The sequence below is a fragment of the Vidua chalybeata genome, chromosome Z (assembly GCF_026979565.1).
Source record: "Vidua chalybeata isolate OUT-0048 chromosome Z, bVidCha1 merged haplotype, whole genome shotgun sequence".
NCBI classification, from domain to species: domain Eukaryota; kingdom Metazoa; phylum Chordata; class Aves; order Passeriformes; family Viduidae; genus Vidua; species Vidua chalybeata.
The window spans coordinates 29640677-29656730 of NC_071570.1; the positions used below are offsets into that span (position 1 = coordinate 29640677).

The 16054-nt window shown below is 36.5% G+C and overlaps 1 protein-coding gene across 2 annotated transcripts in view; it reads right to left on the reverse strand.

Moving 5' to 3' along the window:
• Positions 1-14285: 14285 nt before the first annotated feature.
• Positions 14286-16054, reverse strand: part of NLN (neurolysin) — a 34378-nt gene continuing 32609 nt past the window's right edge. For both annotated transcript variants that reach the window (XM_053932793.1, XM_053932792.1), the window contains exon 13: positions 14286-14819. In XM_053932793.1, the coding sequence (XP_053788768.1) occupies positions 14685-14819 (135 nt within the window). In that variant the 3' untranslated portion in view covers positions 14286-14684. The remainder of the gene's footprint in view (positions 14820-16054) is intronic.

Here is a 16054-nt window from a genome sequence, read left to right on the forward strand (position 1 = left end):
TGCTATCCTGCCTCACTCCAAACAAAGCATTGTTCAGTTCAGCCAAACCAACAGGAAAAACTGCAAGGTAATTTCTCAAGTCACAGCACCAATACATGGACACAGTGTGACAGACTGGAAGGCTCTTAGTATTGCTTACACTGAAAAAGTGAGCTGGCTCTTCAGATATATCTGGCACTTCTTTGTGCATTCATTCTGAAAAGCAGAGCACAGCACTCATCTTTTACAGGCACTCACATGTCAGTATCATGAAGAAATATTTATACTGTGAGCAGCTAACAGCAATCTTTCATAATTGCTTATTAACATCTCCATATTTCTGAAGCATGGTAGAATCATAGTTTCAGTGATACTTTGTAATGCAGTGGCGAAACAGAAGTGTAACTATTCATAATTTTAGCATCTCTGTCTGAAATAAATAATCTATATAGCAACTATATTGGTGGTACTAAAACACAGTCCCAAATGACAGGCTAACAAAAATCTGATTTTCGAAAAGATACTACTAAACCATAGCTCTCCTTATAACATAAAACTAGACAACTAAGTCATACAGCTTGCTCTAGAATAAAAGTGTGCTTGAAAATTCATTATTACGTGCATCAAGTAAAGCATACAAAGACCTTACTTTGGTTTACTTAACAGTGTAGCTATCCTATGAAATAGGAAGAACTGCAGAAGAAATAAAAAATATGCATCTATCAAACAAATATGTAAAAGAGGGACAAACTTACTAAGGGAGTCCAAAAAAGAAAAAAATCTCCATATTTCAGAATTTATTTATTTCTATTTGCTGTGACCAACCTGGAAAACCATTCTACAAAAAAACTCAAGTGAGGCTACTTGCTTTCCTCCAGCTGAACACTTGGCATGGCATTCTTGGCACCACAAATTCCATCAATAAATTTCAGTAAGATTTTTGGCAGCAGGAATAGAACTATTTCTACCTTTCTTTTATCACACTGAACAACCCAGAGCTGTTATGGTTCAGTGTCCCTGGAACAACTGGAGGAGATTTTTTGATGTATTATATTACACTAGGATAAATAAGATAAAAGATCTTATTATATCTGTAAACAAAACAAGTGTTTCAATCAAGTCGTATTCCCTTCCCCCATCGTCCCACAGCAATAAATATTTTTAACTTTAATCTGTTAGTTACATTCTGTTTTACCAATACCTAATTTACTCTAGTTCATTCTCTTGGTGATATTTTTTTCATGTTTCCCCTTTCAAAAGTTAAAATATCACGATGTCAGATTTCATTATCAAGGAAGAATTAATGCTGAAGTTGAAGATTACAGTCACCTTATTTACACCTACAATTACTACCCACACAAGTGTCATCTTGCTTTTAGTTTCAACACATCTTCCAATGAAGCATATACACACTGTCATTTGGCAAGTCAGTTTCTTGCCCTTTGCTCCTTTCTTAGTCTGTGACATCTACATTTGCATGTCAGCCTGACATCCTTTTATCCACATCTCCAAGTGTTAGGCAACATGGATATCTAGCTCATTTCAGTTGCATCAGCAGCCTTGTCAGTAGTTCTCACCAGTAACTGACAATTCTGGCTTTGATGCTAGTCTTTGAATATACCATTGTTTGAAATAACCACCTTGCTTTTCCCTTACAACTCCTCCCACAGTATGAGATTTCAGGTCTAAATGAGAACACAGAGCTGGTACAACACATATTGATTAAATAATAGGATGGCTGAAATAAATCTGTCCCTATACATGTATATTTTCTCTTTTTAAAGTTATACAAAAAGTTACTGTAGGAGACATTTAAATATTTGGTGAAAGTCAGAGTTTGCTTATTCTGTTAATGCAAGGTGACCAGATAGGTCACTTAACAAAAGTCCACTGGCTTTTAGTAGACCTGTATTAGTGAATCCCTGCAAAAAATTAATTTCCATCCGAAAGCCATCTGAAAACACATCTTATGGATGTTAGAGTAAAACTGAACTCTAAATCTGACAACTCTGTAAGAAAATACACTATTTTTATGTTAAGGAATATGTTTGTAAGAATCTCAATTAAAAAAAACCCAATTTCTCCATTAATATATCAGTCACATCTTAAGGAGAGACCACAATCTAAATTACACAAAGACATCTGATGAAATAAATGTTGAAGAAAAAAAAATCATGCTATTGAAGTCCAAAGCTCTAATAAAAAATATTAAAACATTTGAACCCATACCAAGTTTGATAAACGATTCCAAGAAATTCTTACCTACTTTTATGAACTCTCATCTTATACTTAGAAGTTACTTTCTACATGTAAACTATAGTAAACTATAGCTTGGGCTTGTAGACCTGTCTGCAATTTAGGTTGTCCAACAATTCCTACTATAATAACCTGTTGCAATTTCTTTTAAATTTGCCAAAATGTAACAGTTTGAGCTGAAGCTCTCCATACTGTATACATTCCTCAGGCTGATTTTGGGGAGGAAAACTTCAGCTGAATTATTTTGCTGGCTCTGAAAACAAAGCAAAGTATTATACATATTATTTCAATTAATAAGGAATTCTGATATGCATACATTAGAGTAAGACTGAAACATAGAAGAGAAAAATTTTGTTTTGAAATGTCCTTTCAGCTGTTCCCATGAAGATACATTTACCCTGATCATAGAGCTCTAAGGACATGTCATTTGATAAAAACTTGCTGCAGCTATATAGCTGAAAATCTCTGAAATCCCCCTGAAATGCTTGAATCTTCCATAGCTTAGGGTAGGCTCAATTGCAAATGAGCCATTTTATCCCAAGCAAGAGTTCCCTTCAGGCCACATCCACAAAGCTGAAGCTGGGCAGCCTATAGTAAAAGTCGCTAACCTGCTCAGGCTACAGCAAGATAAACCAGAACTGTGGAAGTGCAGCTTGTCCCTCTTGTGCCTTCAGTGGTGAATTTCCTGGCAGCAAATAAAGAGGGAGCTCTCTGTTATTACTGCAGAAGGAACAATCTGCAAGGGAACCAACTGAATAATTCTTCTAGATCTTAAACCTAAAACACAAACTACAGATCGTGAGCTACAGCAAGCTGATGCACAAAAATCTGTGTTGTAGGAAAGATTATCTAGATAGTATCCCATTATTTCCTTTAGTGGAAATAAAGTCCCCGTGGACTGTCCATGTATAACTAAAACCAAAATGTACTTTGCACCCTTTGTTTCCTATTGTAGGTTAATTATTGTGTCCTTGTGAAATATATTTAAAACAGATAATATTTCTCTCCATGTCAGGGACGTTTTTTCCTTTTTCCCCCAGGACTGACAATCTAGTCCCTCACTGGCAACTACAACAGCACCAGCACCAAAGATCAGTGAAACAAATGGCATTACTGACTGAAATGCTCAGCATAGAGGGCCACAACTGTCTTCACCCAAACTTATCATCTCCTTTGTTATAAGAGAATTCAGTGCCAAAAGTAATGAATTAGGAAAGAGTTATAATTTATTTTAATCTTTAATCATCAGAGCATTCCCTCAAGCAGGGATGGACTTGAACACTTTGGTGTGTGAGAGAGCATGCAAAATAATTACATACATAGTAATTCCTTTTGTGCATTTTGGTCATTTAAATTGCATGAGTCAGCAAAAAAAACCCTTGAATACTGTTGCTTTTGCCATATGAAAATTGCTCTGGTATTCTTTATGCCTCTTTGTATGATAGATATGAGATACTGACCCTTAATTTCACATTTTTGTATATATAATAAAAAATGCATTCATATTTGTGTTTTCTGGTGAAAAATTATAGCCATAAAGTTCTTCCAGTGAGCAGAAATTTTATCATCACCTTACTGATCTCTCCCTATTCATATTCAAATCTCCTGTAATCATTCCAAGAATATTCTGCTTTTCTGGCTGAACATTATTCCTTTTTCCCCCAAAATGAAATTATTTATGACACTTAAATATTGGTTCTCTAAACAAAGGGGAGAGGATATAATCTGCAATAACTACAGCATAGGGAGATAGGAATCCATGTTTACATTTTCAAACCTCTAAGACTGTTTAATAGTTGTCAAAATACTCACCTTCTCTAGGTCTCACTTTTTTATATGTAGAGGGGGATATTCTTTTCCTTGTTATCCTGAAATTTTACGTCTGTTATTCTACAAAATGCTTTAGACAAAAAATGGTCAGTGAGAGAAGGACAAAAATTTTTAGCTGTTAGTCCGGTTACCATAGTACCATAGAGTTTTCAGCTCCTTCAACAATGGCTCTCATTGAGCTCAATAGCTCCTCATTCTCTGAAAAATCAACTTAAATAACTAAAGAATTAAAAATAATTAATCCTGAGCTCTGTATCTTAATATGTAAAATTATAGCTATAAAATGCTGTTAATAAAAACACAGATTACACATATAGGAGTTATACTTTGTGTTTGGGGAAAAATCAAGTAGTTGTTTAGATTCATTCCTTCCTTTTCTGTCAGCGGAATAAAAGAAGCACTCACAAACATAAAACATTTCAAGGTGAAAGTAGCCGCAAGAAAGCACAGAGGGCTCACAGAGGTGAAACTGCACAAGGCATAACCAGGACACAGAAGAAGAGGGGAGGGGACTTATAACCTTCATGCTCAACCCGTATTTGCATATAGGGCGGCTAAGTTTTTCTAATTACAATCTGATTAAAAGTGAGCACAGAAATATTATTATGTATTAATTATGTATTATTCCAAGGTGTGCTATTGCTTACACTGAGTTATCAGTTTTCAACTGATGTACAGAAAGTTTTCAAACACCTTCAGACCTGTTTCAGAAATCACTAGCCTGAACCCATGGTACCATCCAATTACTGATAAAACCCTGTAATGGCCAAATCTAATTAAATATCAAAAAGAAAATTATATTCCCTTGTACTTCTTTTAAAAGTAAGGTAATTCTTCTTCATTAAGTCTGTGAAAGAAAATTAAGTATCTTATTTTCTAAGATATTGTGTTTTTTTAATTTTATGACATACAGCAATATTTAACAAATAATTTTTTGTTTTATAAAACAAATGGAATTACTTCCTTAGCCAAAATCTCTCCTCTGAGGATAGCTAGCACATATCAGAAGACAAAAAGCCAATATAAAATAAGTAAGACCTCAAAATTAGGTAACATCATACAAGTTAGCTGCTAAGCTCTGGGATAAAACCCTAAGTGAGATTCAGCAGTGGGAAAGATTGAGATATTTATTCTCTTGCATCTGAAGTTTTGCTTCTGAAATTTCCAATTCTGCTGATGCCTGAATTATTTTTTTATTTTTATGTTAAATTCTATGCTCCTAATATAGCGCTTCTGCACAAACTGAAAGTTCTTTTTAATGAAGTCAGTAGTATTTTTATGCTTCCGATGCCACTTTCTATTTTAATTAAAGTTGCACAGGAAAATTATATCAGCAACTGAAAAATCTTTCTTATCATGAGTAATCTAGAGAAGCATCATTTTTGTTACAGGTGTGGGCTAGCAACACTAATATAAATTTTTCAATAATAATTTTGTTATTTTAGGAATTTTGTTGATAACCAAACACATGCTACTCTAACATACATATCAGGGATTTATCTGGAAAAGCGTTCTGCACTGGCTTAAGGAATCACACCTGTGCAACTTCCTAAACAATGTGCTGAGTTTGAGAACTGAGCTCAAATTAATGAAATACATGTATCAGGCAAGCAGAATTTCTACTCTCTGATGTTTCTCCAGCCCAGAAAGCAGTCAAAACAGCTTGAATTGTCTCTTTTCCTCTTTTTATTTTGAGATAGTTGCAGTCTCTGCTTTGGGTGTGGAATGTCAAAAGCACAAAAAACCTGAAAACACGAAGCTACCCTGTCACCTATTCCAAACCAAGAAGAAATGGCACCCCTTCTGCTGCAGAAACACTCTGTGTCTCAGATCCTTGTCAGTTATCTTCTTATTTCAAGATACTTAAGAATCATAGAATACCAGACTGGAAAGGGGACACCAAGGATCACCTGGTTCAACATTTTGTTGTAAAAGCATGATCTAGACAATACAACCCAGCACTGTATCCAGCTGGATCTTACAAGTGTCCAAAATTGCAGAATCCACACTTCCCTGAGGAGATATTCCAACTGCCAATTGTTATCATTGAGAAAAATTTTCCTGTTCTGTCCAATTGGAATGTCTCCAGGAGTAACTTCTACTCATTATCCCTCCTCCTTCCCATGTGATTCCTTGTAAATTTCCATCTTCTCTGTAGCCACCCTTCAAACACTGTAACATGGGGATAAGGCCTCCCCCAAGCCTTTCTTTCTCAAGGAACAAACCCAGTTCCCTCAGCCATTCCTCACGTGCCAGGCTGCCCAGCCCTGTGATTGCCTTTGTGGCCTTCCTCTGGACCTCTGCAGCCTGTCCACATCTTGTTGTGCACCAGGGGCCAAAACTGGACACGGCATTGCAGGTGTGGCCTGACAAGCACTGTGTGGGGTGGGATAAGGACATCATCTCTGCTGGTGAAGCCCTTGTTGGGGCCACCCAGGATCTGCTCCTTTTCTGTGCTGCAGGAGCTCACTGGGCACTCAGATGGAGCTGAGTCCACCAGGAGCGCCAGGCCCCTTCCCACAGAGCTGTTCCCAAGCCGGGTAGATCCCTGCCTGTGCTGCACTCCTGGACTAAGGTTTTGCTTTTCCAGGTGCAAAACCCTACACTTGTCCTCGCTGAACTTCACAATGTTCTCATCAGCCCACTATTCCAGCTTATCCAGGTCTTTCTGCAGGGTGGCTCTCCCTTCACAAGCATCCGCTTCCTCGACCAGTATCTTATTATTGGAAAACTGCACCAGGATACACTTGATCCCATCTTCTAGATCACTCAGAAGAATAAACAGTGCTGGGCCCAGTATCAGTCCCTGGGAACAGCCCTTGTGCCAGGCTGTCAGTTTGAAGAGAAGTGATTGACCACTGCCCTGGGTCAGCCAGGTCCCTACCCACCCTATGGACCCCCTGTCTAGGCCATAACCCAACAGCTTCTGCAGAAGGAGGCTGTGGGAAGCAACACTGACAGCCTTGGAGAAATCCAGGCAAGCAATGTCCACCACTCACCCAACAGCAACTAGGAAGGTTACTGAGTCATAGAAGGCAACCAGCTTTGTCAAGCACAATTTGCCCTTGGGGAATACATGCTGGCTCCTCCCAGTCATGTGCTTCACCTGACATGCGATAGCCCCCAGGAGGACTCATTCCTTAACCTTCCCAGGGGCTGCTAAAATGGATGTCTCTGTATTTTCTGGGATCCTCCTTTAAGGTCTTCTTGCAGGTGGGGGTGACATGAGCTTTCTTCCAGTCTCCTGCGACATTCCTTGATCTACATGACTTCCCAAAGATTATGGAGAGAGGCCTCACAATGTCTTGACGCCTTGGGGGGATATCACCAGAGCCCCTCGAGTCATATGGGTCAAGCTCCAGCAACAGCTCACACATCAACTCTGCCTTTACTGACAGCAGATCTGTGTTTGCATCAGCCTGGGTTTTTATTCCCAACACCTGGGGCCCAGCAGTGCTAGTAAGCAGAGGTGGAGAAACTGTTGAGAACCTCTACCTTTTCAGAGTTGTTGGTGACTGATTCACCTTTCTTGTTTAATAGCAGACCAGTATTTTTTTTCTCTTTCTGCTTGCTGTTTATGTACCTAAAGGAGGCTTGCTTGTGGTTTTTGACATGTCTGGCCAATTTCAATTAAAGCTGAGCTTCTGCCATTAAAACCATACCTCTGCACACCCTGAAAATGCCCTTGTAGTTCTCAGTGGGTATTTACTGACAATGCCCTTGTAGTTCTCAGTGGGTATTTACCCATTAAGAAGATAATACATGATTAGCAAACAGTGAGAGCAATCAGAAGATATCAGCTCTGCAAAAAAGAAGTCATCTTAAGAAGTCAATCTAATTGAAATCTGGAAATTCAAGGGGAACAACACAATGAAGAAAAGCTAACTTTGGCTACTCAAAAATCCTATTTGTAACAATAACTTCGGAGTACTACTCAGTTTCTGCCTTCTATAGAGGAAAATACGTCCTTCTTCAACACGAAATCAAAGGATGAGTTTATCTTCTGTCATGTAGAAAAGCATCTGTTTGCTAATTTTTCTTGTAAAAGTTTGGATATCCCACAATCATGCAGTTAAAGAAAACTATTTCAGGTTAAAATGTTGCTTAATTTAAAAGTACTTTTTCCACTTGCTTTTACTTTCCATTAGTAGCTTAGAAGGCAATAAGTGTTTGACATCGAATTACATTGGGTAATTTTACACTTCTTCCCCACATAAACATGCAACAAATGTTTTTGCTAAGGTATGGTTTATTTTAAAAGGAAAAATGAAATCAATCTGACTTGTATATTACCAGTCATTCTGCTTCACCCAGTTACAATGAATGAAACCTGAATTATTGTGTTTAGTGAACATGTACCTCCTGGAAGAGGTTTCACTTGTCTTGATTTGAAGACATTAAGAACAGACTAACTATTGGGACAAACTACTCACAAAGTTTGGGACTCATCTTCACTGTTAAAAATACGGTTTCTGGCTGACATTCTCCTTCTAAGGAGTCTTTAATATGTGATAGTGATCCCTAGAGACTAAAAGTCATCTTTTGCTCTTTCTCCAGTCTTCATACTAGATCAAGCAGTGGGTTGCTTTGATACAGTATCCTATCTCCAGCAGTGGCTAAAAGCAGATGCCTAAAAGAAATGTGAATAGGGATGCAATACATGTTAAAATCTTAGATATTCTTCTTATTTCCACCGCCTACTTTGCAAGGTCTTTCCTAAGATGAAAAAGGTTTTATTTTTTAAACACCTTCCACTGGCTTCTCTTCTAAGACTGGATTGTGCTGAGTTTTATTTTGAACTTATATAAAACTACCACCTCTAAACTGTCCTTGGCAAGGAGTTCCACAGCTTAACTTTATTCTTCTACATCTAGAACCATCTGTGTTTATTTAGAATAACAAGGCTTACTAGCCCCAGTTAAAAATCAGGCCACCAAAATTTTGTGCAACTGCTGTGCCCATTTTACTGAAATGGCATGCAGAAGGTACTTGTTTCTAGACAGTATTTTTGTGCTCATCCATCATTTCTTGCTACAGTCTCCTAACAATTCTGATTGAACTGGCTACTGTAACTAGCCTCCAGATACTTTCAGAAGTAAAGAATTTACAGAATACAGTCCTCCAAGCTTTAGTTTTAACCTACATTTCAGTTGCTACAGGCATGCTGCACTATCCTTTGCCCATGCTACATCAGAATGCCAAAAGTTTTCAAACAATCTAAACAATTTATTGTGACTACTTTTTTTGATAATTTCCTTACAAATTCTATCACCAGTTATTTTATATTACTGTTTTATATTTTTATATTCCTGTGTGATGCCTGAAGAACTTAGACCACTGTACCCTGTTCAGTGGTAATTCTATGCCAAAAAGTACTCCCAACAATTAGCTGTTCCTAATCCATTTTATAAATCCTCTTTTGATATCATATAGTGTTATTTTAAATGAAAATATGCAGCACTAAATCAAATACATAAATCTCTACAATCATCCTCAACAGGCTTGTAATGGCCAAGATCGATTACATCAGACTTGTCTGAAAAAACTTGTTTTCCATAAAATCATTTGCACTCTATAAATTATACTCACTGTTAGCTCTTCATTGACAGAACAATATTTATGCTTCCTGTTGTTTCACTGAAGTTGGATTTCAATCTATGTGACCAAGAGTCACCTATTTGGTTTTTAAGACTAGAACTCATTAGCAGTGTTTTAGTACAATGACATATGTCCAGTTATCCCAAAATTAACAGCACTGGGAAAAACTTCCTCACCACTAATTCTTGTTTGTTTGGAGGGTGCAAGTTATCCAACTCTACTCATGCCACAATGATTATTCTTAGTAGGTATTGCTTAATATGGTCCTCACTTAATAGACTGGAAAGTACCCCATTGTTTTCACATGACATGATCACATCACTCACTTCTTTGTAAATGCAGAACAGGAACTGAATTTAAAACTGTCTGGGTTAACATTTACCATATTAGCATTTCCTTCCACTGAAGAGTCTGTAACACAAGTGGCATTTATTTGTTCTTAACACATTAAGTTATAACATATTATTTGCTATAATGCTTTCACCCATTTTTCTTTGCCTTGACATTCTTAGCCTTCTTTATAATTTTTAACACTTTACAATTCCTCATTTTATAACTATTTCCTACTTCTGACCACACACTTCTGTTTTGTTTATTTTTAAATGCTGTTTTTACTGGTGAGCAGATTGGTTCTTAGAATTTTTCACAAAGATTTTTAAGTTGCGAAATTGTGGGATTTTGGCCAATTGAAACTCAAAGACATACAGCTTTTCATTCACAATTTTTTTCCCAATAATTTTTTTCCCTCCTTGATTCTCTTAACACTGAGATTTTTAACCTTTTCAATTCATTAGTAGTATAAAGCAAGCAAGTATTGTTTGAGTCCATTCTCTGTTAATCAATACTGAACAAAATTAGGTCATGATTCTCGGTTTCTAGGCAACCACTTACTTCCAATTCATTTACTTAATTTGTCTGTATCTATTCTAATGAGGTCTAAAATAGATTGACTGCTGTTTGGGACTGCATCTTTAGTATCATCTACACTTTTTACACAGGCCAGCGATGATTAGCTTTACAGGATTTCTGGCACATGCCTGACAAACTGAACTTCCCCAAAAACTTCCTTCCTTCCTTCCTTCCACCATCTATTATTTAAAATATATTAATGAAGAAAATAGTGGTGAAAAAAAAATAATCTCCAGATGTCAAGAAGAAGTCAAGTTCTCAAGTAACAAGTCAGTCTCATGTTCTTTGGCTTGCAAGTAAAAACAAATTTATTCCTAGAAAAGCATGTCTTGTTTCTAATTCATAAAACAATGAAAAACATTTAAACAGCCTAAATCACTATACATCAAGTTAGTCTTCTTCCTGTTAACTGACGTCCACTTCAACCCTTCTACAACTATTGTCAAAACACCATTCTCCAACTTCATCCTTCCACCTAACTGCTTTCCCCCCTTTTCCTCTGACTTGGGTACCACATAACCAGCTGATGTTTAGCCTCTCTAACCCATATCAGTAAATCACTTATCATGCATACAGCTCTTATGCTTCTGGAAAACCCCTCCAGGAATCTCCATGTAACTCAACTACTTTGCACTACCTCCAAAGGTATTTGGATATCTTTCATTTTTTCAGACAGACGTGTAATAACTAATAGCCACCACATCTCACAGAGGAAAGTTTAAATCTCTTACTCAGACTACTTTTACCATTTATGTAAAAATTACCACATGACTTGCAGGCAATCCAGAAAGAACATACATGCTGGACCTCTGTCAGACAAGTAGACAGTAGCAGCTGCTGAAGCCACCACTTAGCCACCTTGTAAGCCAGCCACATGCTCAAACCATTCTGTCCTTTACAAAGAAGCAAAAGAAAGAGAAAGCCATTGCCTGTTATCCACTTGCTCAGTGGATAACAGGCACTGTCTCCTGAGTCTCCGATTTTACTCTTTCCTGTGAGGCCTTTGTTGTGAAGCCAAAGTCCAATCTGAATTTCTAATACTGGAAAATAATAATCCTAAACACAGTGAAATTTTAAGAAGATACGATACTAACTTTAAAAGCCATCTGTCTGTTACAGAAAAAAACTACAGATTACTTCCTTATTTATTATAGTATTAAAGTTGGGTTGGAATAAACTCAGACTTTCATAGTTTTGAAATTCAGTTCAGGGGAAGCCTAGGTCTAGCAGCTCTAGAATAGGCTAGGCTTTGTCAGATACCTATGTTTTGGCACGATTTCATATATGTGATTGTTTCTGGCAGTGTCAAGGTCATCAACTCATGTTTGCAAAGCAGAAGAAGTGTTCCTTGTTTTACTGGGGGACTCCATGTCACAGTCTTAGAATAGTGTCAGAGAAAGTTTTTCCTATACAAAGTTTTATGCCTGTTATAGACAGGTGCAAAAACAGAAACCAGGTTACTTTTCCATTCCAAGATCATGTATTTAGAATAAAAACATGAACATCAATTTAATAAAATCATAGAGTAAGTTTTAGTTGGAAGAAAAAAAGTAATTTAATCCAACCCCAATTTAATTCAGAAGGCTCCAGGAAGCCAATATAAAATTTAGCAGACAAGTTTGATATGTTACCACATCAAGATTTTCATAAGCACTTCAGAACATACCAATTAGTCTTCTGTGTTGAGTGTAGTGTTAGCCATAGGCTGATCTGACTTAATTACTGCCTGATGAAGGAACTAGCTTCTACAAAAACAAATTACAGTAAATCCTATTCTTTGGGAATGGATATAGAACAGAACACTGTCATTTGTGGTTACAATTTGGTTTAGTTTCTTCCTCCCTACACACATGGATATCCATTTGCTGCTAACATAACTGTACAATCATGCAGGCATTTCTACACACAAGTAATAGCAGACATTCTCCCGCACTTCAGTATCTTGGCTACTCAACATTGTACAACATACAAGCACACACACTAAAGAGTAAGGAAATTAAAAAGTCAATTAAATTGTCATAATTACCATCAGTACTGTTCTAAATCTAACTTTTAAATCACATGACTTTTTATCACCACATATTTTTGCCTATAATTGCCTACTTACAATTATTTACCTTGAGCCAAGACTGCTGATTTATGCAGAGAAAGGTCTCCCTCATGTGGAAATCTGCCTACCAACTCTAAAATAAAAACTGCGTTTTTTTCTTAATAAAGGTTCCATTGCTTAGATTTGCACATTCATTTAGGGAAAGTATCACTTAGTATATTTTTTTCAATGTTTTCATTCTTTGGAGCTGTCATTAAAGCATGAAAGAAAAAGCTATGTTAGTAAGAATCACAAGAATTTTAAACATGCATAAAAAGACAGCAAAAAACTGTAAGCAAGAGAATGTAAGGGAAACCAATCAAGCAAAATTCATAGGTTTTGGAATAATATTGTATCCATCAGTTTTCTCAGCTTTCTCTTCTGACCATGCTGAATACTGTTCAAGATGTTCTCATACATGTGATTTCCATGTATTGCCTTTACATGCCCCAGCAAAACTGTAGTCTAAAATTTTAACTGACTATAACAATTAGATTTTACTTAATTGTGTGGTCTGGACAGACTATAGAGTTAATCTGTTTTGGCTACAAATAGTTACAATTCATCACATCTAACCCCTGCAGTTAAAAGATAAATCCATTCTGATTTTCCACTTCAGAAACTAATTAAGCTAGTTTTTAACTCTCCAGTTTCAATGCTTTAAAAGAAGAACAAAATGCAAAAAATAAAGTTTCTCACTTTGAGAAACATTCACAAATTGTGACAACAATCCCAATTTCAGGTTTTTTCCCCTAAAAAATGGACAGCTTTGACCCAAAGTGAATTATATCAGTTTTCTTTTGCTGAACAAAGTCTTTTGAGTTGACCAGGCACATTTTCTTATCTCATTGTTGAGCAAGAAACTATAGACCCCTACCATGTTTACAACTGTGAATTAATGTCTAAAATGTATTGGCTAGTAAATAAAATTTTGAAGCTGTTCATATACATGCTGTGATAGTAAAACCACAGTAAGATATGGTATATCAATAATTGGATTAACAGCTTTATTTGGGTGGTGTAGAGTTGGCTTGTAAGACTAATTTTTCCTGATTTTGCAGAAAAACTGCAGAATAATTCCTTGATTACTTTCACACTCTCACAGCTGAAATCATTAAATCTAATGCACTTTTTTGTAGCATCTCTTGTATGCCACACTGGAAAGGAACAGGAAAACTTTGAATTGGCTTTTATCATTCCGGTCAGGGATATCTTATTTCCTTCCTTCCTTATTTGTATCTCAAAATACTGAAGAAACCAACTGAAGCCATTAAAATGGCTCAAGTACAAATTTTCAATGCCAGTGTTGATATAATTTGGAAAACAAAGACCTGATTTGTGGTCATCAACAGAAAGAGTAGTGGAATAACTGAAAAAGTCACCAATTTTGGCTGATTTTTTCCTTTTTAGTTATACTTTTTAAGTATATAAATGGTACAAAAATTTAACATGCATCTGAATTAGGTCTAAAAGTACCACACAAACATCTCTGCTATAAAGGTATCTGGGGCAGGTTCTCAGTCTTGAAATCTGTCAGGCTACTGGACTGAATTCAAACAATGACAAAATCAAACACACTTCCTATCCATCAGAGACACTGGAGAACTAACAATACAATAGAGAATAAGAATGAATCTATTTCCTTTATTGCTGATTGTATTTTTTTTATCCCCTTCAGTTTTAAAATTAATTCACAAAACATAATTCAAGTGCATCTCTTAAAAGAAAAACATGGCAGTAACTCCTCATATTGATTAGTATTAATTAGTATTATTTCATAAAAAATTTTAAAAATTACCATCCAATCTCCTCAGTTTCTGCACATCTCAGAATTTTTGTCCTGATGTTGAATATTGTAATCCTATGAAATTTTATTTTAAAAGTCACATTTTTATTTATACAATTTAAAAAATCATCAAAAAATGACCCAGTTTCCCTAGAGTGATACATAGTTAAAATGTGAAATACACTGACGTTTCCAGCTGATTCCATACTTATATGACATTACAAAAGAATCATAACTTCACTGAACATGTAATCCCTTACTCAACAGGAAAGCTCTCTGGCTTGGTTTACGCTCCAAGAAATTTTGTAGCATATCCATTCCATCCAAAGATCCTCCAGGTTTCAAAATGAGGTTTCTGTATTTCATCCCAGCCTGACAGAAGGTAAAGCAGAATGTTAGTACTTCTTGTCTTGCCCACTGCCCCTTTTTCTGTATTTGTTGCATATATAAAAATCTATTCATGATAAAACAACTTTCCTTCTTCCAGATTTTCCTAGTACCAAATTAGGATATACCAGGATAGGTCACAAGTATAATTTAGATCGCCTGGAAGAACTCAAGAGAGCAGAAATCTGACCAGTTTTAAAGAAATTATTTTTCTTGTGGTTTTACACTGGTTTTGAAGCTATAATCACAACTTGTCTGAAGACATTCTATAAAATGTTCAAAGTATAACAAACACACAACCTCCTCAAAATCTTCAGTGAAGGATTACCGCTGTGACTGACAGGCAGGAAGAGGGAGCCCAACATCCTCTCTCTAACTGATGATTTCTCTTTCTGGAATCTCTGGATAACAGAGATGATACTTCAGAGATAAGGCATTGTGGAACGGCATGGTACTTACACCCATATAATATACACAGTTATCATACATATATCATACATACAAACATATCTAACACACCTATTAAAGTATCTTAGAGAAAATGAGGCTTAACTCAGATTTTAATTTCAGGAGGAAGCATTTTTGCTTCAGAAAGAATGGATTCCTTTAAAATTATTAATGAAGTTTCTGAGAAAACAAGTAATGAAGAGTTTCTTAACAAGAAGTTGTATTTTAAGGAACATGTATATCTGGAGAATTCTGGGCTTCTAAGACATGACTACAAATGAGAAAATGTTATTTTCCATGCACATATCCCAAATGCTTCTGATATTGAAGAAGACAATGTTCTTCCTTTAATCAGTGTATATGCACACACTTCTCCCACAACTCAACAAGAACACATTGCTTCCTCATGACTTGTTGGCAATTAGGACTTTTCCTTTTGTTTCTTCCTCTCATGTAATTTTGTCCCATATGTTGCTAGGAAACAATAACTACCAATATTTAAGAAAACAAAAGATGTAGCTTTGAGTCACAACATTCCATTGAAATGGCCGTGGCTGGGGGTGGGTTACATCTGTCAACACAGAGAAAAGGTGAGGGGACCCCAGAGTTTTAGGGCTGGGCTTTTGTCAGTCTGGTTTCCGGGTTCGTGGGAGAAGGGAGCTGTTTGTTGTTTTCCCTACCACCTGACCACTTTGAAATATCAGGACTGGCTCACCTCATGCTGCCGCGGCCACTCCTGCATGTTGGACTCTGAGATCCCCATCTGCTGCAGT